Source organism: Lampetra fluviatilis, chromosome 29, assembly GCF_964198595.1.
Source record: "Lampetra fluviatilis chromosome 29, kcLamFluv1.1, whole genome shotgun sequence".
Classification (NCBI taxonomy): Eukaryota; Metazoa; Chordata; class Hyperoartia; order Petromyzontiformes; family Petromyzontidae; genus Lampetra; species Lampetra fluviatilis.
This window is the reverse complement of record NC_136303.1, coordinates 4,156,387-4,180,749: the sequence shown is the minus strand read 5'-3', so window position 1 is coordinate 4,180,749 and position 24,363 is coordinate 4,156,387. Positions and strand designations below refer to the sequence as shown.

At 49.4% G+C, this 24,363-nt stretch overlaps 1 protein-coding gene across 2 annotated transcripts in view; it reads left to right on the top strand.

Moving 5' to 3' along the window:
* The window catches only part of LOC144942956 (uncharacterized), a 67,552-nt gene that overhangs the window by 3,287 nt on the left and 39,902 nt on the right, over positions 1-24,363 (top strand). The window contains exons 2-9 of one of the 2 annotated variants that reach the window (XM_078870018.1): positions 5,280-5,373; positions 6,973-10,460; positions 12,070-12,189; positions 13,301-13,520; positions 14,999-15,168; positions 16,389-16,762; positions 18,133-18,191; positions 19,230-19,439. In XM_078870018.1, the coding sequence (XP_078726144.1) occupies positions 5,280-5,373; positions 6,973-10,460; positions 12,070-12,189; positions 13,301-13,520; positions 14,999-15,168; positions 16,389-16,762; positions 18,133-18,191; positions 19,230-19,439 (4,735 nt within the window). The remainder of the gene's footprint in view (positions 1-5,279; positions 5,374-6,972; positions 10,461-12,069; positions 12,190-13,300; positions 13,521-14,998; positions 15,169-16,388; positions 16,763-18,132; positions 18,192-19,229; positions 19,440-24,363) is intronic. The other variant, XM_078870019.1, reaches the window with a different exon arrangement.

Here is a 24,363-nt window from a genome sequence, read left to right as displayed (position 1 = left end):
CTGGATGAGGGGAATCCCCACGCCGTGTTTGTCACCGGGGTTATTTGACCATATTTCACCGCGCTGGCCATTGCGGGTAGAATTTGACGGGGAGCATGGACTGTAGATGCTTCGAAGTGGGGTACAACAATTATTGTTTTCCCGCATTCAACATAAACCTGCCACCAGGATGTTAACTCCCTCTCCTGGTAAGCAGGGCGTCGTGGGTTCGATCCCGACCCTGACGCCTGTATATTTGGAGTTTGTGTGGTTTTACCCCATGGTCACGTGTATTTTTCTCTCCGGGTCCTCCGGTTTTTCACTCCGCATTTAGAAACGCACGTTTAGATTATTTGGCCGCTATACATTTCCACATGATAAGCCACTTTGTTGAGCTGTCATTTGTGGCCAGGTCGCTTCTGAAAAAGAGCTACATAGTTCGGTGGGCCTTAGCTGGACATTTAAAAAAATATTTTTTAGTTTAACTTGTTTCTATTGTTTAGTTCAGCTCACAGTCCATGCTCACAGAGCCGTCATTTGAGAACTCCGATTCACTTTTTATTTGTAGTTGAGTTCACGCTGCGGTTGCACTTTGTATACGTTCTGTTAAAGTTGTGTTCACAGTGTGCTTGAATTGCATTCGCGCTGCAATTCCGTTTCACCGTATGGGCGGTGGATGTTCTCATTGCTTTCTTTTCTTTTGCTGCCACCATCGTTTGTTTCCCAAGGCCACCACCGGCCATCGTCCCTTCTGGCGAACTGTCAATATGATGTCTTCAACCTACTTTAAGCATTTATTTATCTCTATTCAACGCGTTCTACTTTCTCTCAATTCCAGGCAGGCATCTCTGGCATGCTTATTCAGCCGCTTTTCAGCTCGTGTTATATTGTGATCCTTTTCCATTGTCAATGTCCATGTTTTTTATACAAAAAAAAACACTTTCCTCTTTAAGCACATTTGGTCTGTTGCCTTTCATTATCAAGTTCTTTTTTAAATAAAGAGGCAGGTGATAGCAGCTTGGAGTGCTTTTGGAAAACTGGACCTTGACACAAACACCTCTCAAATGGGTTCTCGCGCATAGTCTAGCTACGAGGTCGTTTGTGATTCAAAAAGATTTGCTGCAACGAATTAACTTGGGGCATTACTGTTTATGCAGGACCTGGTTCTTTGTTTACCTAATGTGTGTGGTATTATATAAACCTGGATAAGTAAAAGGACATTGTTCCACGATACATTTAGAGTTTATCTTTTTTTTATGTAAACTGGATGAGAGCTTGTAAGAGTGGCAGAATAACCCAGTGTGTATTGGAGTTCACAGTGTCGGTGTGCTCAAACGAACACGGGGCTTTATGCACATTACCATTGGCAGCCATGAGCCAGCGGTGCACAATTCCACATTACTATGGCAGGTGTCAGAATGGCCATTAAACAGCAGTCACAAAACCTTAGTCGAAAGTTTAAAAGGTTTATTTATAGAATTATTAAGTGGTTTGACACACAAAACAGAATGGACCATCACCATTCCAGCATGGGTGAAAAAAGTCTGTTCATCCTTCCGACACCGTGGTATTTGTACGCGCATTTCTCGTCAAGAAAGGTGGACATTATTTCCACGTGAATCACAGTGCCGATTGGTTGCCATACCGGGTGCAAGTAAATCGCCGCTTCATGATGGTAGGAACGATTGCCCGCGCCTTTCATTGAAACGCGAGTCAATTTTTGGACACCGTGGCCATTTGTGAGCAGAAAACCTCGCGCAATTTGAAGAAAAACTTGGAAGAGAAATTTCCGATTAAGCGCGATTGGTGACTCATCAACGGTTAAGAGTGTAATTTGTCAGCATGTGGCGGCGAGGTGACTCATGCCCTTGTGCCTCAAAAAATGCCATTCGCAATAATGCAGAGAACCCTAAATTTCGATTTAAAGCTTTCGTGACTGCAGGGATTAATTCTTCTTGGTTCTTTCTTCTCGACGGACTTGTTCTCCACCTGAGGACGGCTGCTTGCGTTGTGGCCGAAACGTCGTGAGAATGATTTTATTATGTTTTATTTTTATTATTTTATTATTTCCATTCTACGTGACTTTACCGAAAGAACCAAGAAGATGCAGAGAACCCCTTTGCGGAACCCCGCTTCTAACATGACCACGTAGTGTTCACCCTATGGAGAAAGTCGCCACCACCACCATAGCAATGTGGAATTATTGACATGACTCGGGGCTGCTCGTGCAGACGCTTGCTGCCGCCCCCCACGCTTGTTCGACGAGGTAATTCACGAGAAATACTTGCCAGGTGCGTAACAGTAATTCAATCCGTCTTCCAAAATCAGTTCTTGCCACGCAAAGTACGCGTGTCAAACCAAACACGTGGGCATCGATGTAAACACAAAGGTTTTAGCGCATTTGAGTAATTTGCTCATGTTACATTTTTGGTTTTCGGTGAACCAAATGTGCAAATCGGAAACGGGACACGGTATAAAGAAGGCCAAAAGCAAACTAATTAAATCTTTGTTTACTTCCCCCTCAATTGTATTGTGCGGTCGCTGTGCACCCCAGGGGGTTGGGATTTTATTTTTACAAATCTGCATGATCCATAATACAGTTTTTTTTGGGTTAGATCACATCATTATATCAATGTGTCATTAAACCCGCCACCACCCGAGAGCCAATTAGTAAGGGTTGTCACGTAAACAGAACATGCCAATTCGTCACTAGTACAGCAACACCGGCTGATATTGGATGATATTGGTCGAGAAAGACTATGTGTTAATCTAGATTTGAAGCTTTCGTGACTGCAAGGATTCATACTCTTAGGTTTTTTCGGTCAAGTCACGTAGGTAAAAATAATAAAAATAATAGAAATAAAATAATAAATCACGACGTTTCGGAGGCAACACAAGTCTTCGTCATCAGGTGGGACCGTCACAGCTAAATTTACTGTATCACTTGATGCATCACTTGTGTTGCCTCCGAAACGTCGTGATTTATTATTTGATTTATATTATTACTTCTATTAATTTTATTTTTTACCTACGTGACTTTACCGAAAAAACTTAAGAGTACGTGTTAATCTGCATAATCTGCTAACCCTTGCATCCTGAGCACTGGATCACCACCACACCTGTCAAATTTTGGCTGAATTAGTGATGGCCTTGGGTTTAATGCCACTTTTGGCGATATCGCTAAATCGTTTCGTGCAGAAACCTCTTACCGACTGTCTCTTACTGCAGTCCATCGCTTGTCCAACCTCAAACTAAAGTTTGTTTTTTGCTGTTTTTAACCTTCTACACACCTGTGCAATTTTCGGTTTATGAACGGAGCAGTCTTAAAGGAATGCACGGCTCTACAAAACCAAACGGCTGTTTCCTGCCACGTTTTCGAGCGAAAATTCCAAGTTGCTTACCTCCGTTTTCCACTGTCAAATTCGTAGCATTCTCCACGTGCACCTATCAGAGGTGGGACAAAGTCATTGTTATGCAAGTCCAAGTCGAGTCGCAAGTCATCAAATTCATGACTCGAGTCTGACTCGAGTCCAAGTCACATGACTCGAGTCCACATCTCATAGGTGGGACAAAGTCATTGTTATGCAAGTCCAAGTCGAGTCGCAAGTCATCAAATTCATGACTCGAGTCTGACTCGAGTCCAAGTCACATGACTCGAGTCCACATCTCAGAGGTGGGACAAAGTCATTGTTATGCAAGTCCAAGTCGAGTCGCAAGTCATCAAATTCATGACTCGAGTCTGACTCGAGTCCAAGTCACATGACTCGAGTCCACATCTCAGAGGTGGGACAAAGTCATTGTTATGCAAGTCCAAGTCGAGTCGCAAGTCATCAAATTCATGACTCGAGTCTGACTCGAGTCCAAGTCACATGACTCGAGTCCACATCTCATAGGTGGGACAAAGTCATTGTTATGCAAGTCCAAGTCGAGTCGCAAGTCATCAAATTCATGACTCGAGTCTGACTCGAGTCCAAGTCACATGACTCGAGTCCACACCTCTGGCACCTATGTTCAACACCCTACAGAGTTCCATCATCTGGCTGTAGGTTTTCCCTTTGTTGTACTCTGCATGTTTACTTGCATTGCCTGTCTAGGTTAGCTGCCCTCCATCTCTTGCTCACCTGGGTGGATTGCAGGTGTAGAGTGGTCGAGACTCTTGATTGTAAGGCTAGGCATGCAAAGATTAATTTAATGAAGAAATACATATGCATAGAATCGTGCATTTGAGAATTGGTTATTTTTCACGAGTGATTTTTTTTATGTTGGCTTATCAGGACTATGTTTGATTACAATACAAGGAACAGAACAAATACAATAGACGGTGCAGGTGAGACAGAATAGACGAGACACGACCGTATTTGTATGTATGTTTAACTTCTTTCGCACCGTACATAGCCACCCGGGCTAAACGGAGGTGAAATTGCCAACAGTAAAAATGAATACATTGAGACACAGTGCAGGTGAGATGGACAGGACAGATGAAACGCCACAAACAAGGCACCAATTACAGTACAATGAGAGTACAAATGAGACCTATGAACGAGATAGACAGGACAAATGAAATGCCACACAAGGTGGCATCGCGTTACAATGACATGTTACAAATGAGATGAAAAAATAACTCTTGATACAAGTCCTGTTCCCGAAGGCAATTTACCGTACCACCAACACAAAAGGTGCCGATCGTTCCACATCTAGGAAACGTTGCCATTGAGCCCTTTTTTTTAAACTTCTTTTTTGTGTTCAGTTTTGTTGTCCTTCCACCGCACCTCCAATTAGCACGGTTGGCTACGTACGGTGCAAAAGAAGTTCAACATACACACAATCATACCGTTTACACTATGAGACCTCCTTTACCAGTGGCAAAATATAGTAGTAGGTTTTTACCCTTTCAACTGGTACAAAACTGACACCTTTATACAAGGCATCATGTTTGCATGATGCCTTGTACTATATTTTGCCACTGGTAAAGGAGGTCTCATAGTGTAAATGCTTACCCCGAGCTCTCAATACTCTGATAGTGCACTGTTGTTGAGTTGTACGCCTTTTGGCGTCATCTGGTCCAACACCAATGGAGACTAGGCTCTAAGGAAAGCTGTCTCGGGTGTGGACCAATCAACTTCAAGGACAGTGCATATCATTACCATTATCAGAGTTGTTTCTTTTTGTTTGCATTTTGACTGCTTGTGTTGCGGTTATTGCAAACATGATGCCTTGTATAAAGGTGTCAGATTTTGTACCAGTTAAAAGGGTAAAAAGCTACTACTAAATCATACCGTTGTTGTTTTTTTTGGTTGCAGGAGGAGGACTTCCAAGGTTTTCCCAAAAACGACGCAAGCAAGCGCAGCGCTCGCCGCCGGCCCAGCCCCGCACCGTCGCCAGGTCGACCACGAGGCAAGTGCCACCGTCATGGTTGTTCATCATCGCCGCGTCAGCAATGCTTAGAAGTATCTTCTTGGTTCTTTCGGTAAAGTCACGTAGAATGGAAATAATAAAATAATAAAAATAAAACATAATAAAATATAATATTATATTACCGAAAGAACCAAGAAGATGAACCCCTGTGGTCACGAAAGCTTTAAATCGAAATTTAATGCTTAGAAGCCTAGCTACGAACCCTGGTTTGTGTCGGCTCGTGATTAAACCGCACCTCCGATTAGCAAGGTTGGCCACGCACGGCACGAAATAAATTCTGCCTGCGTTCGTGCATACAAAGCGGATATATCTTGTTGGTTCTTTCAGTAAAGTCACGTAGAATGGAAATAATAAAAATAAAACATTTCGGCCACGACGCAAGCAGCCGTCCTCAGGTGAAGAACAGGTCTGTCGAGAAGACAGACTCTGACTCTGTCTTCTCGTCACGTGACTTTACCGAAAGAACCAAGAAGATGAACCCCTGCATTCACGAAAGCTTTAAATCGAAAAAAAAAGCGGATATAGTTTACGGTTGTTGATCGCCGCGACGGCCGTCTGGAACGCTCTTTCATCCAGCATTAGGAAGCCGCTGGAGCTATCCACTTTTAAATCTCGATTAAAAACAAATTTCTTTAGAGCAGTTTTATGTGTTTAGTTTGTTGTCCTTCCTCTGCACCTTCGATTAACGCGTTTAACTACGTAGGGTGCGAAAGAAGTTAAACATACATACAAACCGGATATAGCCCTCTGATGTGTTTTGTGGGTTTCACTGCGGGCTGTTCAGCGTGGTGTCTGCTGTTTCACTCCATGTGCTTGCTGGGAGCCTCTTTGGTAACTGATTGGAGCAGCTCATGTTCGCCCTCGGTTGCGAGCGCCCACCACGTGGTGCGTGATGCCGAACAGCATGTGGTACAACTCAGAATGACATCAGAGAGCTGTACTAGTACACCTACGAAAACCTATGATGTAGCGGTAAACTGGTTTATTGTATGTACGTATGTTGATTTTCTTTCTCACTGTACATTGCCAACCGTGTTAATCGGAGGTGCGGTTTAATCACGAGCTGACACAAACCAGGATTTGAAGCCAGGATTCTAAGCATATCCAAATTTGTGCTTCATACAGCAGCAGTATGTAGGCATCGTCATGCGGTGATTACGATCGATTCTTATGCATCACATTGTGCGAGTGGGAATGGATATGAAATGTACACGCAAACGATGTGCTAATCATACATTGATGCTAAATGTGCGAACAAAACTGCAGGTAAGAACGAGACGGTGAAAATAGACTAAACAGAATTGTTCCTTGCGTCGAATCGCGACCCTGACCCGTGACAAATAATCGACGCTGGTCAGGCAGGAACTCCGGCCCTTGGTGTGACGACGGTATCCCAACTTCCTTTTCCTTCCTCTTCCCACGAAGGCCGCCCCCCGCGTAGCGGCTCCGACGAGCGCTCCCCGGAATCCCGCCGCCGCAGGGCGACCTCCTCGGCTCCGTCCAACGCCACCACCCCGGGCCTGGCGTCGCCCTGGCTCCACCTCGACCTCAACCCCGTGGTTGACCTCTCACCCGTAGGGCGCAAGCACGGCCGTGGGAAGCCACGCTCTGAGAGCCGCCGCTTGCGTGAGTCGGCATCGCCGCCCGTGCCGCCCCGACCGCCGACGTCTTCTTCATCTCTGGCGTCGGAGCAGCAACGGCCGCGGGAGTTGGTGCCGGAAGTGGAGGAGGAGGCTGAGGAGGGGGCGGAGGAGGGGGCGGAGGAGGCGGGCGAGGAGGAGGAGGTGGAGGAGACGGAGGGTCGGCGCTTGTCCAAGCGGCGCGAACGCGAACGGCGCAAACGGAAGAAGCGGTCGGCGGCGGAGAAGAGGGCGGAGAAATCACGCGGGAAGCGGAAACGGAAGAAAAAGAAGCAGCAGCAAAAGAAGCAAGAGAAGCAGCAACAGCAGCAGCAGCAACAGGACGAGGAGGAGCGCAAGCGGGAGGCAGAAGCAGAGCAGCAGCCGTCGCTGGAGAAACGAACATCGGTGGAAAACAACAGCGGCATCGCTGCCGAGGACGTGGCCATGTCGGACGATTCCATCGCCGGCAGCTCCCGGGCGCAGGCCGAGGTCCCGCTGGCGCCGGTAGCAGCGGCGTTTATACTGGAAGTCCCGGTCAGAGACGCTAGCGAGGACGGTGCCAGGGCATCCCGGCCACGCGGTCGCCCGCCCTCAACGAGCCGGGAAAGCGACGGCGTCCTGGCCAAGCGCAAGCAGCGCGTTGATGCCAGCCTCGCGCGCCAGCTGCTGCAACGAGCCAAGAAGCGTGGCCGCGGGGGAATGGGGGGCGCCGTTGTCATCAAGCCGGGCAGCGGAGGCCGGAGGACAGCTGTGGCGTCGGCAGCGGTGGCTGTGGGAGGAGGGCGCCGGGCGGGACGGCCCCTGCCCGTCGGAGTGAGGCCAAGCGGCAGCTTGGGCCGGGGCGGGCGGAGGGAGCGGTCGCGCGTGGGCCGGCGCTTCGTGATGCCGGCCGTAAGCTCGCGCTCCTCCCGCGTGATCCGCACGCCCAAGAGGTTCATCCAGGACGAGGGGTTTGACGCGGCTGTAGCGGCGGCGGTGGCGGCGCCGTCTCCGTCTTTGTCGGCGCAGGCGTCTATGGCGCACCATCACCACCATCACCATAACCACAATCATCACCAGCAGCAGCTACAGCAGCACAGGCATGTGCAGGGAGGCCCCGGCATTGGCAGCCGTGGGCGCCAACGCGGGTCGGTGACCTCGACCACGTCTTCCTCACCCTCGTCGGAGTCGTGTGACTCTGACAGCCAGTCGGGCGAGGAGGAGGAGGAAGGGGAAGAAGATGAGGAGGAGGATGACGAGGAAGATGAGGAGGAGGAGGAGATCGAGGAGGAGGAGGAAGACGACGATGATGAAGAGGAGGAAGAGGAGGAAGAGGAGTCCCAGAATTCCTCGGGCTCGGCTTCACGGTCCGACAGCCCTGGGGGGTCGTCCGAAGGCTCTGACTCGGAGCGCCGGCTCGGAGAGCTAGGCTCTGCCGAGCGCGCCGCACCGCCCATGATGCTCAACGGCGAGCGCCGGCTGGGCTCGTTGGGGCAGACTTTGTCCCACGCGCTGGGGCCCACGGGGGCACCGCCGACGGCGGCGGCGCCCCAGCTACTCACGACGTGGGTTTACCCGCATGCTCACCCCCACCCGCACACCCTGCCCATGCTCGTCCCGCCACCCGCTCGCGCCGCGTGCGCCGCAGCCGGCGCCGGCGCCGCCGCGGGCACCGCCCGCCGCTCTATCCTGCGCGAGCCGACGTTCCGCTGGGGCCCGGTGGCACCGCCGGGCTCGGCGTCCGCGCCGGCGGGCGTGCCGGACGGTCGCCAGCAGCCGACGTTCTCCTCTGCTAAGTACGCCAAGGCAGGCCTCATCCGCCAGCCCGTCTTCGACAACATCCGCCTGCCGCCGCTCACGCCGGAGGAGGTCGGGCTGGCGCCGCCGCGGCCCGGCCTGGCCGCCAAGTCGGCCTCGTCGGTCTCGTCGTCAACGGCGGCGGCGGCGGCGTCGGCGGGTGCCCGCCCCGGCCGCTTCTCGTGCTCGCCGGCCGTGGCTTGCGGCCCTGGTCCGGCGCTGCTGGCGCCGGTGTCGTCCCAGCCGCCCCCGTTCGCCCCCGTCGCCGCAGGGCTCTCGTCGCCGTCGTCGGCCTCCTCGTCGACCTCCTCGTCGGCGTCGTCGGCGGCGGCTGCCACGGTAGCGCCGGCCACGTTGGTGGCGCCGGGGCGACCGTTCCCGCCGTCGGGGGTTGCCGCCGCCAACCTGCCCGCCGCGTGCAGGTTTCCCGCTCAGCGTCAGTTCGCGGCGCGTCAGAGGTTCGACACCGGCGCCACGACGGCGACGGCGGTGCAGCCAGCGTCCCCGGCAAGCGCCGGGCGGCGACCGCTGCTGCGCGCGCCCACGTTCACGCCCACAGAAGCTCACCTTCGCATCTACGAGTCGCTGTCGGCCGCCTGCGCGCCCCAGCGCCCGTCTGGCGAGCCGGCCCGGCCGCTGTGCCTCCAGCACGGCTCCCCGGCCGCTTCCGCCGCCGTCGCCAGCGCCAGGCGCAAGCGGCCGTTTTCCGGTGGACGCGGCGGGCGCGGCGGATCCAGGTCCCCGTCGTTGTCGCGGGTCCCCACGCACGGCATGAGAACGCGCAGCAGCCGAGCGGCGTCCCTCGCCGGCGCTCTGTCTCCTTCTTCCTCGCCGGCTACGACTCCCGGGGGCGCCGGCGGATTGCTGGCGCCGCAGTCGCTGTTCCGGCCCGACAGACGCCAGCGGCAGCAGTGGGGGAACGACGGCGGCGGAGCCGGCGATGCCCTAGCAGCGGTGCCGTGCGGCTCTGGGTTCGACGGCGCCCCTCAACCGGACGGGGCGGCCGTGGCAAGCGCCGGCGCCGACTCGGCCGCGGTTGGGGGGCTCCTGGCTCGCATCGGCCGCGTGCCGGCATTTGGCGACCTCGTGCCCCCAGCCGAACGGCACAAGCGTCTGCAGAGGCGCCAGCGCAACGGCGAGGAAGAGCAAGAAGAGCAAGAAGAAGAGGAGGAGGAGGAGGATGGTGGCAGCAGCATGGCGAGGAAGCGTAAGAAAAAGATGAAGAGGAAAGGCAAAACAATGCTGATGATGATGCGGCGGAGGAGGCAGAGGGGCGCCGGTTCTGAGAGCGAGGCGCAGGACCCCGATGCCGCCGCCGCCGCATCGGCGCAAAAGCCCCTGGTGTCCCCGGAGGCGACCGCCGAGGAGGCGGAGGCCGTGAAGACGCGCGCCTCCGCCAAGCGCCAGCGAGAGAGGGCGGCCGGCGGGCAGAGGCAGCAGCGGCAGCAAGGGCAGCGGCGCGCGGAACGCTCGGACGACGATAACGACGATGGCGGTGACGACGGTGAGCCCGGCGACCACGACGAGCCGGGGAAGGGGGAAGAGGACAGCGCGGGACAGAGGGAGCGGCCGCCGAGGCAGACGGCGGACCGCAAGCTGCGCACGCTGCTGCAGAAGGCGCGGGCGCAGCTCCATCGCATCGAGAGGGGCAAGGCTCGACGGGCGCAGGTGGGTGGTGGCGCCGTCGGAAGCTCTCGTCTTGACGGCCCATGTCGTTCACCCCTCCCCCCAACCCCCCTTGCCTGTAATGTCGTCTTGAGGCATCGTCTGCGCTTGCTCGTTGCGGTGGTCTGTAATCTCCATAATATAGGTTTTGTGGGTTAGATCGCATGAATATAAATGTGTCGTAAAACCCGCCACCACCCGACACGGTTTGTCACGTCAGATTTTGTCACGCAAACAGAACACGCCAATTGAGTTGACGCCTGATGAAGGTAGTTATAATTACTGCCGAACGTCGTACTCCGATTGTATATGTTGTGGATGTGTACTAGTAACGAATTGACATGTTCTGTTTACGTGGCAAGCCTTACTACTTGGTTGTGTCGGGTGGTGGCGGGTTTAACGACACATTTATATTCACACGATCTAACCCAAAAATCCCTATTTTTTGGATGATATTGGTGACGAAAGCCTACGTGTTAAGCACTATTTAACGCGTCCTTATCAAAATCGAGTTGTTGTCATAGCCAAAGCCGTCGATGCCACCACCGCAGACATCGCCAACGCTTTTTGGCCTCCGTCAGATCTCACAGCTGCTGCTGCTGCACAGTAGACATGCGGCCTCCCAGGAATGCCCTCGAAGTATCCCACCATCAGGTGGTTGTTGTAGCTTGCTGACCCACCCCGACTGGACATGTGTGAAAAAGAGCCTCACGGCTCATCGGATTTCTGCAGGCTAAAAAAAAGATCACTCATTCTGAGATAGTGAAGAAGAGTAAGATCTTGGGAAGGCAATTGCCTGCCAGTTAACAGCTTAGAAATAAACATTGCATATATTATACAAATACTGTACAAGTTTATTGGGGGTGCAGTTATTAGTGGTACTAGCGCTATTAACCAGTTGCCCAAGTTCAATTACCAGTGTGCTAACCCCTGCGCCACAGCTCCCCACATTAAAACATAAAGAGAAAGATCCACTGTGTATAGCCTCAACAGACTGTTGGGGCAAGTGCTGTTAGTGAGCACCTATGAAGGCCGGCACGGCACCCGATGGGGTGGGTGGCCAGCACCACGCCCAGCCGCCTTTGTCTCCCTAGTGGCGATGTATATGCACCGCACCAGGTACTTATTTGAGGCTGAGTCGACCTGGGGGAGGCCCAGGACCAATTCAGATGGTCGCCACTGATGTTGATCGTGAGCGGGACTCGGGTCGCCGAGTTCGTCACGCAAGTGCGCTAACCGCTATACCACCGCTCCCCACAAGTGGAAGAAAGGGTTACCAGGATGAATTAAAACCCACATATGAGATAGGGTTGCCAGGATAAATTAAAACCCACGTACGAGTAAAGATCAATATTGGTCGATGACTCGTAGCATTGTTGCACAGTGACGGCACGACTGATGCAATTCCACCGGTTCACATATTCGCCATTGTTGTTGGTCGTAAGCGGTAATCGAACTCGGGTCGCCGGGTTCGTTGCTCAGCGTGCTAAACACCACATCACCGCCCCCACCACAAACAAAAGACTAACGCACGCACACACCTGGTGGAACGGTCCACCGCACACGCCGAGTACTGCCGATGCTGAAGCTGTGCCCTGTGGTGCCGCTGAAGGCGACAGGGGCTGAAACTCCTGCCGCGACAGCAGCCGGCGCATGGAACCACCGCGAGAGGCCGTCCCGTAAGCGCAAGCGGCACGCCCCGCCAGAGAGCGGGCCGTCAACGGCGCGGGAGGTGAGTGCTATCGGCGCCACGTCACGAGATGGAGAATTCACGAGGTTGTCTTGAAGGGAAGCCGTTCTCTGCTTCCCGTGACCTACCGCTCGCTCTGTCACAGATGCCCGGCTCATGACATTATATTAGTGTCGGTCTCGTGACATTATGGCAATAGGCGCAGTGTTTTTGAAATTTGGGGAAAGACAAAAATAATCATAGAATACATGAATTGATGTGGGTGTAATTGAGTAGTTCAAAATAACGCATCACTTGAAGGTGGCCTGGTCTCTCAGGATGCTGATGATGAGACAGAGTAGGCACCAATGAGATGCACTGCTGGAATACTGGGTTTGAATCTGGGTTCTAGATTTGAAGCTTTCGTGACTGCAAGGATTCATATTCTTAGTTTTTTCGGTAAAGTCACGTAGGTAAAAAATGAAATAGAAATTAATAAAAATAAAATAATACAAATCACGACGTTTCGGAGGCAACACAAGTCTCCGTCATCAGGTGGGACCGTCACAGCCAGATTTGCTGTTACAGCAATTTTATTATTTTATTTTTATTAATTTTATTATCATTTTTTACCTACGTGACTTTACTGAAAAAACTACGAGTTTGAATCTGGGTGTTCGTGGGTACTCAAGCGTCGTGCGTTGTTGGTCTCTGCCCGATCGGCAGTGACTACCCTAAAAACAAATACCATCCCATTCATCATCATCGTCATCATCACGATCCATGGGCAGATATCCCGTAGGTGTCCACTGCACATTTCGTAATTTATTTCAAATTTCCTGTTTTTTGCCAATATGCTCAAAGGTGCCACATCTTTCCGGCACCAATCTCTTATGTCGTCTTCAAGCCATTCGCTGTGAGGTCCTTCCATATTTCCAAACAACACACTTTTAATTTTCCTGTTGTTGTACATCCTACATATCTGTCCAAATAGTGGCAGTTTCACCATGACATAAAATCGTATTAAATTTTGATTGTCACCCTTCATCAGCCTACGTCGGCTCGGCGGACCCAAAAAAAAGAAAAACCCTGCGATTGTTTGCGGAATGAATGTTTGACTGATATTTTGGATGGTGTCGCACACGATCGCTCGCTCGCTCGCTGGCGCACACAGCACAGCGACAACTCGTCGGAAGGCCCCGCCGAGCCGGGTGGAGCTCGTGGCCCGCGCATCAAGCACGTGTGCCGCGGGGCCGCCGTGGCCCTGGGCCTCCCGCGCGCTCTGCTCCTGAGCGCTCACCCGACCAATGGCTCAGCCGGCGCCGCCGGGTCCACCACGAACGCTGGCCTCGCACCTGCACCGGTGGCCGAGGGCAGGCGCAGCGGTGGCGCTGGTAAGGGATGGGTGGGTGCGTGGCAGTGTTCATTTCGAATGAACAAGACTATCTTTCACTGCTTGAGAATATTGGCACAAGACAAAGGAAAGTGGAAACAAATGACGAAATGTACAGTGAACACCTATGGGCTATCTGCCCATGGATCGTGATGATGATGAGACTATCTTTCGCCGGATAGACGAAGCGAATGACTAAATGAAATCCAGAGAGAGAAAAAACAACTGGACTTAGACTTTGGCTAAAGCAGGATTTTGTGACGAAATAACGGTGGGTATGTGGGTGAGTTGATGGGTGGGGGGGGGGATTTATCCTGGGTTTCTGGTCTCTGCGCCAAGCGCGAGAACGGCATGTGATGTCATCTTGCCATGCGCGTCTCCGATGATGTCATTACAGGCATCCCGAATCCAGAATCAGAATATTTATTTATTGATACTGGAGGAATCCGATGAGCTATGAAGCTCATTTTTACAGATGTCCTTTAGGGGCGGGTCAGACTGTGACAACCAAAAACAATACAAAAAACAGCATAGGAAAGGTAAACAAATCTATACAAATGAAATTAAACTTTTTATTTTACCAGGTAAAGCCCACTGAGCTGTTAGCTTCTGTTTCAGAAGCGACTTGGCCACAAATGATAGCTCAACGAAGTGGCTAGTCGCCATGTGGACATTTCGAGCAGCAAAATAATCCAAACGCGTGATTTTGATTTCTGAACGTGGAGGGAAAAATCGGAGAACCCGATTCTGGCCAGTCTTGCTCTCTTGCTTTCTTTTCCACCTAATCCCCCCCCTCCTTCACCAGCCTGGACTGCCCAGTAGGTTGAAGTATGGTCAAAACTCCCTTTTAACTGACATGGTGCGGGGGGAAGGCCTTCCAGCTCCTGGTCTATTGAGAATGGCTGTAATATTTTACGTTTGATCATTTGAATTGCATTTCTGGTTAATTAAATGTATATGCGATTACCACCAAAGACATTCGACTTTCACTTCATAGCAATGGAATAAATGTTTTGGAATTTACTGACAACGCAATTTAATGACTAAACAGTCGGGATGAATGCCAAGGTTCACTGGACGTGTACGTTTTGACGCTAACAATTGACTTAGTTTATCTCTAAATTTAATACATAAAAAAAAATGCGAAAGAGCTAGAAAGCACGAGCAGAGCGCGTGACATCAATGGAGGATTCCCGAATTCCATACAACAGGTAAATACAGTAAGTTTATATATCTTGAGAACCGCTGGTGCACGTACACATCTTGTTGCCTATTGCGTGCAGCTTCATTAGCGAACAGTGGTCTGATCACGGCTTTTTTGGATTCCTTATATATTGAATGCCTGAATCCGGCTTCGAGAAGTCGTACAACAAGTTGCAGGCTACTGTGTGTCGCAAGCCTTTGGGCCCTCGTTCGACGATCACGATAAACATCCCATGGAGCCACGCGGCACGCTCACCGACGATTCTCTCCCCGCAGACGCTGGGAAGGCTTCAGACGGTGTTGGCGGTGGTGCCGCCACCGCCGGCTCTGCCTCCGCGGACGAGGGGCAGGCGGCATCAAGAGAGGCCGGCTCCCTGACCCCGCGCGTGACCCTCACGCCGTGCGACTCGGTGCACCGCGGCAGTGCACCGCTCTCCTGTTCCGCGGTACGCCGTGCCGCGCTCTGCCAGCTGTCGTTCGCTCGCTCGCTCGCCCCGACGTTGTCCGCTTCTCGGCGGCTCAATCGGGCTCGGAGCTTAGTTGAGTTTGCCGCGGCATGGCGATATTGTGCAACATCGCATAGTATAATGGTTCCCCGCAGTCGATCAGCAAGTCGCGTGGCAGAGGGTGAAGTGTGTGTACCCAGGACGTCTGACCAACGTGGCAGAGTAGGCCAAAACATCTGCTCTGGGGGCTTTCTAAAGCCCTCTTTAGTTGCGTAAGCAAGAAACTACAGGGCTGCACTTGTGTGTGTATACATATTGTTTTACACCACCAGCCTTACCTGCCCTGCAGAAAATACCCCATAAGCATCCCTGCCCCTCAGCGGACGTCACCTGTCACCGCCATCCGAACGAATACATTGTAAGGTCACAGTCATTACGCACAAAGTGCTTGCCACAATTGAACCACGATACTTTGTTGATCTCGTCAAGGAGAATAAAACAGCACGCAAATTCAGGTCATCCTCGCAGCAGCGGCTTTTGGCAGACCATCGAACAAAGACGATCACCGCATTGCGCTTTCAGATTCTGCGGCCGTCTGGAACGCTCTTCCTTCGGATATTAGGAAATCACTGGAGCTATGCACTTTTAAATCATCTAGATCAGGGGTCGGCAACCTACGGCTCCGGAGCCGCATGCGGCTCTTTACGGGCTGCTTCTTGACGATATGTACGTATGTACAGTATGTACTCAGATGCATTGCGGCTCTGAAATACTGAATTTTGTACCGAATTGGAAAGAAATGGCTCTTCTTGTTATTTTTGTTGCCGACCCCTGATCTAGATGGACAAATTCAATTCTTCAGAACTATTTTCAGCATATAGTTGTCCTTCATATTCTTAGGTTTTTTCGGTAAAGTCACATAGGTAAAAAATAAAAATTAATAAAAGTAAAATAAAATAAAAATAAAATATTTTAAATTAATAAAAGTAAAATAAAAATAAAATATTTTATTTTATTTTACTTTTATTAATTTAGATTTTTTACCTACGTGACTTTACCGAAAAAACCTAAGAATATGAATCCTTGCAGTCACGAAAGCTTCAAATCTAGAATTAGTTGTCCTTCCCCCACACCTCCAATTAGCACGGTTGGCTACGCACAGTGCGAAAGCAGTTCAACTTATGTACGCGCAAACATCCCCGCCCATCCCCTCCCAACAGGCGTCCGAATCGCCCTCCTCAAGGGTGGCCGAGTCCACAGTCAACGAGGCTGCTCAGCAGCCGGCGTCGTCCGCGTCCCCGCACGGCCCGGCCCCTCCCACCGCCACCACCGCCGTCGCCGCGCCCCCCGCTCTGGTTTCCATGCCGGCGGCAGCGGGGGCGGCATCGGCGGCCGCTCAGCCAGCGGCAGCCCCCCCGGCGCCAGGGCCGTCCGGAGGCAGCGGCGGTCGGCGCACGGCGATGAGGAGGCTGCGCCGTTCGCGCCGATGCGGGGAGTGCGACGGTTGCCGGGTGGAGGCCGACTGCGGCGAGTGCGCCAACTGCCTGGACAAGCCCAAGTTTGGAGGTCGCAATATCAAGAAGCAGTGCTGCAAGTGAGTGGCCAGAGCCCCCAACCCCCACCACGCCGCATCTCGCTCGCCAGTCACCTCTCAATTGTCCAGGGAAAAGGGGGCGGTGCGGGTGGAGGGATGGTCCTGATCGCCCCATCGATAGCCAAGTTCGTTTAGGCAATCGGTCGGCAACCTGCAGCTCTGGAGGCGCATGCGGCGCTTTAGAGGATCGCTTCGTGACGCGTTATTTACTAAGGACCCACCGCCTCGTATTCACGTTGCATTGCGGCTCTTGGAATATTGTGGGGTTTTTTTCCCCGAATAAAAAAAAAAATTATCGTCTTGTTATTTTAGTTTGCTGAGCCTTGATGTCGACCAATGGACGGAGCGAAGATGTACAAACAACACAAATTCAATAAGAGGCAATGCAAAGGATTCATACTCGGTAAAGTCACGTAGGTAAAAAAAATAATAAAATAATAATTTACTGTATGATACAGTAAATTTGGCTGTGACGGTCCCACCTGAAGACGGAGACTTGTGTTGCCTCCGAAACGTCGTGATTTAATTTAGTTATTTTCATTTATTATTATTTTATTATAATCATTTTTTACCTACGTGACTTTACCGAAAAAACCTAAGAGTATGAATCCTTGCAGTCACGAAAGCTTCAAATCTAGAAACAATGCAAAGGATACGTTCATTACGATACAAATTGCTTTTTGCTTTATCCACTCCCATGACCGCTGATTCTGGTTTGTCCATTTAGTCTTCAAACGTAACCTCAGTTCTAAGTTAATCGTGGGATCATTTCTATTAAGTTGGCGTGTGTCAGCATTTGTTTTGGCTTGTGTGTGTGTCTTATGTGCTTCTATGTATGTGTTTTATGACCGTGTCTGAAAATCCGAGCGTTGGCATTTGTGTCCATCTGTATATGTAATTACGTGTCTAGATGTATGTACGTGTGTGTCTATCTGTATCCGTCTTTTTGAGCATATTGTCTCTGTGTAGGTAAGTGTAATTTAATATATTATTGGATGTCTGTATGTTTATTGTTGCGGAGCGAAAACATAGTGGTTAGTGCACTGTGCTCCTAACCGGGCGAAATGAGTTTGTGCCCCGGCCACGACTAAGATCAGTGTGGCATGTACAGTACTATCAAAAAGTTCTTGTTCTCGGCCTTCACTCGGTCAATTCGGCATGTAATGGGTACCTGGTGAGCTGTGTAAACATAACAACTGGGGACAAGGGGGCGTGGTACCGACTTCGTTTTCCCCTCGTGCACCGTGGAGGACCTCACCCGGTGCTCGCTAGCATAATTCTGCCGCAACACCCTACACCTTTGTCTTTGTCCGTCTGCTGTATCTGTGCGTCTACCTCTGCTCCGATTCCCCCTCGTTTTTTTACCCCAGGATGCGAAAGTGTCAGAACCTACAGTATTACACGCAGCCGGACAGCACACCAAAGCAGGGTACGTTGGCACGCGGGTTTTTTGGTTACAGAACGAAATGCCTGGCATGATTTGCTACGATTGTTGCCGTTGCTGCTGCTGCTGCTGGTGGTGGTGGTGGTCTGCTGATGCAACTGTAATTGTCTGCTTAATGCTTTCTTCACCCTCACAATGTGTGACTCCTTCACGCCCAGTGTTACCGTCCGTCCGATGTAACCTCCGCAATTTGTGATTCCGTCAATATTTTGCTAATTGCATTGTTTAAACGATGTCGCACATCTTGATGTGTTTTTTTTATTTTTTTAACAACCGGTGTCGCAACTTTTATGAATTTAAACGTAAAAATTAAGTTAAAATATGAAATCATATTTTTGTAAACGTAATTTTCTGTTTTTTTTTATATATAATAATAATACTGTCATTTATTTATCTGTAAAATAATCAATTAGATTCAAGGCTGTGCTTTCAGCGAGGTCTTTCATTGGAACGTTTGGCCAATTCCTGTTTTGGATGGGGGAGGAAAGCCGCGTTACGTGGAGAAATCCCACCATACATCGAGGGGACATACACTCAAACGGTCTGCACGCATGGTTTGGCAAACCCACTTGGCTGTACTCTAACCTCCGGTCCACCTTGCAAGCCCGGTAGATTTCGGAGCCTTGCCCATCTCTACGTGGCCCTCCAATCCTGGCTTCAATCATTAAGCCATATTTCTTCACCACTGCTGGTTCGATAATATTATGCAGTCAGGTGCGCTGAATATCAAATGAGTTCATGAACCCATCTGCGTGGACCTTTTTGAGTATTATCCCTTCGCATGCATGAGTTTTCTCCCGGCGTCCCAGTTCTGTCTCCGAGCAAAACACTAATTCGGAAGGAATCGGTCGGGGGCATCCCAAGGTAGCAAGACTCTCCCATCCAAGAGTCTTGAGACTCGGTGAAGCTTTTCCTGATAAATAAATGACATTGTCATTATTTTTTATTGTAACAATATTATATTGATTGCCAAAAAAGTGTTAAAAAAGTTAAATAAGTAGGTCGTGCAATGTCTGCATCCAGTGAAAAAGACAGACAGGGGTAAAGCGGGAAGGAAAGAAGATGCTCAGGTTGAGGCGGAAGCCCCGGGGGGAGCCAGGGACTCGCCTAGTGAGGGCGACCCAGGCTGGAGGAGGGCGGGCAGGCAGGGGCCGCTAGCTCAGACCCAGGCTCCGCAGGCTCAGCAGGCCTCGCAAGTTGCTAGGCCGCGCGATGCTGGCAAGCCCTTGGGAGGTAAGCATTCTGGCATTCGCTTCTCTCGCTTTCTCTTTCTTGTTATCCTGTCATACGAGAGCGTTTCAATACGTAAAGAGATGAACGGCACTTTCCAGTAAAATTTCACGTCGTCATTTGCAAATTTTCACTGCGTTGCCATCCTCAGGCGCTGTGCACCTGCACCAGTGGCTCATTTGTTTCCTAATGGTAGCAGCAATGAAGTAGTGGTTGTCGTTAAACCACGGCCACAACACTACATGCACATCCTCCCGTCACTGTTAAACCACCTTTCACGTGAAACTTCCTTTAAAGTTCCGAACAAACATGAGTCCGAAGCGGACTCGGGCTTAACTGTCTGCTGGATATGCAGAAGTTTCCGTCAAAGCTTTCCCAACAATTATATCGATTAACGTTATGCTAAAAACGCCACTCCTTGGACAGTCCACGTTGGTTTTGTCCAGCATGTCCGAGCATGAAGTGCTGGTGACAAGAAGTGTTACATTTCCTGGAAGGCAAAACGTCATCAGACTAAATGTGTCCCAATATTTTTTTATCACGATTACCTTTCTGGTGAAAGCTTGCGACCTTAATTTTCTCGTCGTTCACATTCAGTCCTTTGTTGCTTTATCGTCTCGCTCGTACTGATGGATCCAAGCTGCGTTTGTGATGATAATGGAAAAAATAAGTAAACATATGGCCTTTACACAAGCATCTGGCTGTCAAGGCTCAACAAAAATTAATTGTATTTTCTTTGTGGCCTTCTGTTTAAGACTACCAAGATGATGCGCCATTTGCCACGCGATTTTTACTCTTATCGGGATTGCACCAACAATAAATTACACAATTAGTATCAAAAAGTCTCTTTACCTCTTGAAAAACACTCGTATTAAACCTCTACCCATGGACTAATATCATTGATACAAGGACAAGTTTTAAACAAATACCTCCCCACCTTTGTCATTAGCACTGCCTTATAACTAACAGAATATATGGAGCAAGCCAATGTATTCGGGCATTAGCCCTGCTCGGACGAAGGGCCATTGTCAGAAATATTAGCCGTGCATGTATGTTGAACTTCTTTGGCACCGTACGTATACCAACCGTGCTAATCGGAGGTGCAAATGCCGGTTGGTCGAGGTTGTTTGACCATACTTCACCCCGTCGAGGGTTTACAAAGGCATAGAAGTACAGTACAACAATGGGTGTTGCTGCACTGCCTTCGGCTGCCAACCTCGACGGGCCCCCGCAGCCTGTAACACCTGTTATGCTTGCTGGTTGCCCATCCCCGAGGACTATCCGAGCTCAACCCTGCTTAGCATCCATGATCTGACGAGATCGGGTGCGTTGTGGGTGAATTGGCGGAGACGTTGGCCGACTTTGTATTTATTCCGTTAGAGGTGCAGCGGCAGTGACAACGGTGGTGGGTGTTTTTTTTTATTTCTGCGCGTGCATCGCTGCATACTTAATATCTCTGTTATTGTTGTTGTTGACAATATCAATAATACTCGACACTGTATTATTGTTGTGGTGAAGTCATTTGCATGTGTAATGATGCTCCGCTTGGCAGCCAGTAAAGGTCATCTAGCTACACTGCCAGCTAACAATTTGAATTAACGGTCGGAGCCTGAAGTGTATTAAGTGAATGTGCCCGATTGAATGTTATTCTAACTCTTGAGCCCAATCCCCCATTGTCACGTGGGGTCGGATGCTTGGATTTTCTTTCTCCATGAGCTGTTGTGCCTCTTCTCTCGTCACATATACTGTCCTCGTATCTTAATTCACCACATCCTCCCATCTCGCCCTCCAGTCTCCCTCTCATGCTGCCTTGCTCCGGTGGTGTCTGTATTGCCCATCTAGTTTATGGTTCCCTGTTTGAGTCTGTGGGTCTGTGCAAGTTTGTGGGTCTCTATGTGAGTGTATGTCTCTGAGCCTGTCGGTCTATGTGAGTGTGTGGGTCTCTGTGAGTGTATGTGTCTCTGAGTCTGTTGGTCTCTTTGAGTGTACGTGTCTGAGTTTACGGGTCTCTATTTAAATGTGTCTCTGAGTTTGTGGGTCTCTGTGTGAGTGTATGTGTCTCTGAGTTTGTGGGTCTCTGTGAGTGTATGTGTCTGAATTTGTAGGTCTCTATTTAAGTGAATGTGTCTCTGAGTGTGTGGGTCTCTTTGAGTGTACGTGTCTCTGAGTCTGTGGGTCTCTTTGAGTGTACGTGTCTGAGTTTGTGGATCTCTATTTAAATGTGTCTCTGAGTTTGTGGGTCTCTATGTGAGTGTATGTGTCTCTGAGTCTGTGGGTCTCTATGTGAGTGTATGTGTCTCTATGGGTCTCTTATCTCTATAGTTTATCTAATTGCATCTCCCCTCTCTCTAACTTTCTCAACAATAATTGTAACCTGTGCTGAAGCTTTAATTTCTCAATTATTTACTTTCCCCGTAGGGATTATCCCAACGGCCAACTTGGCATCCCTATCTCTGTCCTCCCATTCACTCTCTCGTCAATCTTCTGTGTCCGCACTTGCGATTCTTATTATTCTGCAGCACTTTAAATCGATTGCACATGATCTCTCTCCCATTGCAACGGGCGTTTCACTCGAGCGTTGCGTCATCAGCGCCCCTTGACATTCAAATATCTTCCCGATTTGAAGTTTTTGTGACTGCAAGGATCCATACTCTTTGGTTCTTTCGGTAAAGTCACGTAGAGGAAAAATTAAAATAACTAAGTTAAATCACGACGTTTCGGAGGCAACACAAGTTTCCGTCATCAGGTGGGACAACCACAGCAAAAGTAAATTTCGATTTAAAGCTTTCGTGACTGCAGGGATTCATCTTCTTGGTTCTTTCGGTAAAGTCACGTAGAAGGGAAATAATAAAATAATAAAAATAAAACATAATTAAATAATTCTCACTGAGAATTATTCTCACTGAGAATTATTTTATTCTCACTGAGAATTATTTTATTCCTTTCCCCGTAGGGATTATCCCAATAAAATTCTCACTGAGAATTATTTTATTATGTTTTATTTTTATTATTTTATTATTTCCCTTCTACGTGACTTTACCAAAGACCCAAGAAGACAGCAAAAGTAATTCTATTTCTTGCTGTGGTTGTCCCACCTGATGACGGAAGCTTGTGTTGCCTCCAAAACGTCGTGATTTCATTTAGTTATTTTAATTTTTTATTTTCACCCCCGTGACTTTACCGAAAGAACCAAAGATTATAAATATCTTCCCTCTTTCTAATGTCGCAACATCGCCACTTCAGCCACCGATGAGCGGCGATGAGTAACGCTCACCTCTGTGTGGGCTCTACGCAGTTAGCTCGCCTTGATCGCTGCATATGAAGTTACCCCCCCCACCTCTCACTGAGATCGCTTGCTGCGCTTGTTGAAGGGAAGCTAGCGTACGCATATGCAAATGAATTTACCATAAGTCACTCGTTACGTCGCATTCTCGCTTACCAATGCAGCTTTCCTTACTCTATTAGGGGTGTAACGATGAAGGAAAATTATGAATGTGTTCAATTCACCTTTTTTCACCCTATTTATGACCACATTGTTAAAAATATCTATTTCGTGAATAGAATCGTGGCCACCCCTACTAGCCAATTGCGTTGGTCAAGCGTCATGTTAATAACACGTGCAACACGCGGTGAGTGGTCTATACGTTTTGAGAATGACGTGGTATAAAAATTTTACTTTTATAGGTAAGATAATTTGGAGAACATGGTAAATCACCTGTCATTCCTTTATCTCCACAAAAAGAAAAGAATATCTTTTCGTTTGGCCATCCTGACTTGACGTTTTAGTTTTTATGTGAAAGTAAAAAAACGGGTGAATAATTTACTCAATGTATGACCCCTAATGCACCTCTGCAGTGCTCCATTAGACTTTGCCAGGTGAAATACAATCTCAATATAAGCACAGTTCTGATATGAGCGACACGTGCTTACATTACATTTCAAATGCAAAGGGCGCCTTCTGAGATGAACACACTCGGGATTTACACAAACCTGGCCTTGCTTCACAGAGCCGCTATTTTTGCAGCTTATTCTCTGTTATCCATAATAGAGGGTTTTTTTCGGTTAGATCGCGTAAGTATAAATGTAGCGTTAAACCCGCCACCAGCCGACACAGCCAATGAGTAAGGGTTGTCGCGTAAATTGAACGTGCCAATTCGTTAATAGTCCAGCACACCGGTGTGTGTGAAATAAAGCCACCACAACATTTACAATTCGAGTATCATGCCGTTTCGCCAGTGATTACAACAACCAGCATCATCAGGCGACAGCCAAACCCACAACATTTCTATTTACGTGATCTAACCCAAAAAAACCTATTGTGGATGAGATTTGTCGCGAAAGCCTACTGCATGTTAAGCCAAAAAACATTTTAAATATATATTTTAAGTCAAAATTTCACGTTTTTTATGTGGAGATATCCGAAAATTAAGGTGATTTATTCAATGTATTAACACCGACCGTTGGTGAGCTATGCATATATTAAGCATGTAAATATCGGTGTGTAATAAATAATCACAGTCCTTAGTCGTTATATTGCTGGATTGTTAGCCTTCCCACGCCGCGTCAGGAATGGGGGCTGTTGAACCATACTTCCCCACTCTGGTCAGTGCGGGTTTGGTGAGTGCACAGGGTTTCACATTCAGATTTCACTCGCCACCGATGTTTGCCGTGGCCGTTTTTTAAAAATGCAGTTCGCTAACCAACTGCGTTGCAGCTCCCTCCAGATGTCGCTCCAGTGAATTCGATACACTTAAGTGATTTTTTTTTTTTACAATAAATTCTTTGTCATTCTCAAAACTTATGGACAGTCGGTCACGTACATCCGCGCATGGTAGGGGTGGAACAATGCATCGGTTTATTGATTCGTATTCTATTGCCGGGCTCAGGACGCATATCGAATTGCGTTTATTGAAATTCTATTTTTCAG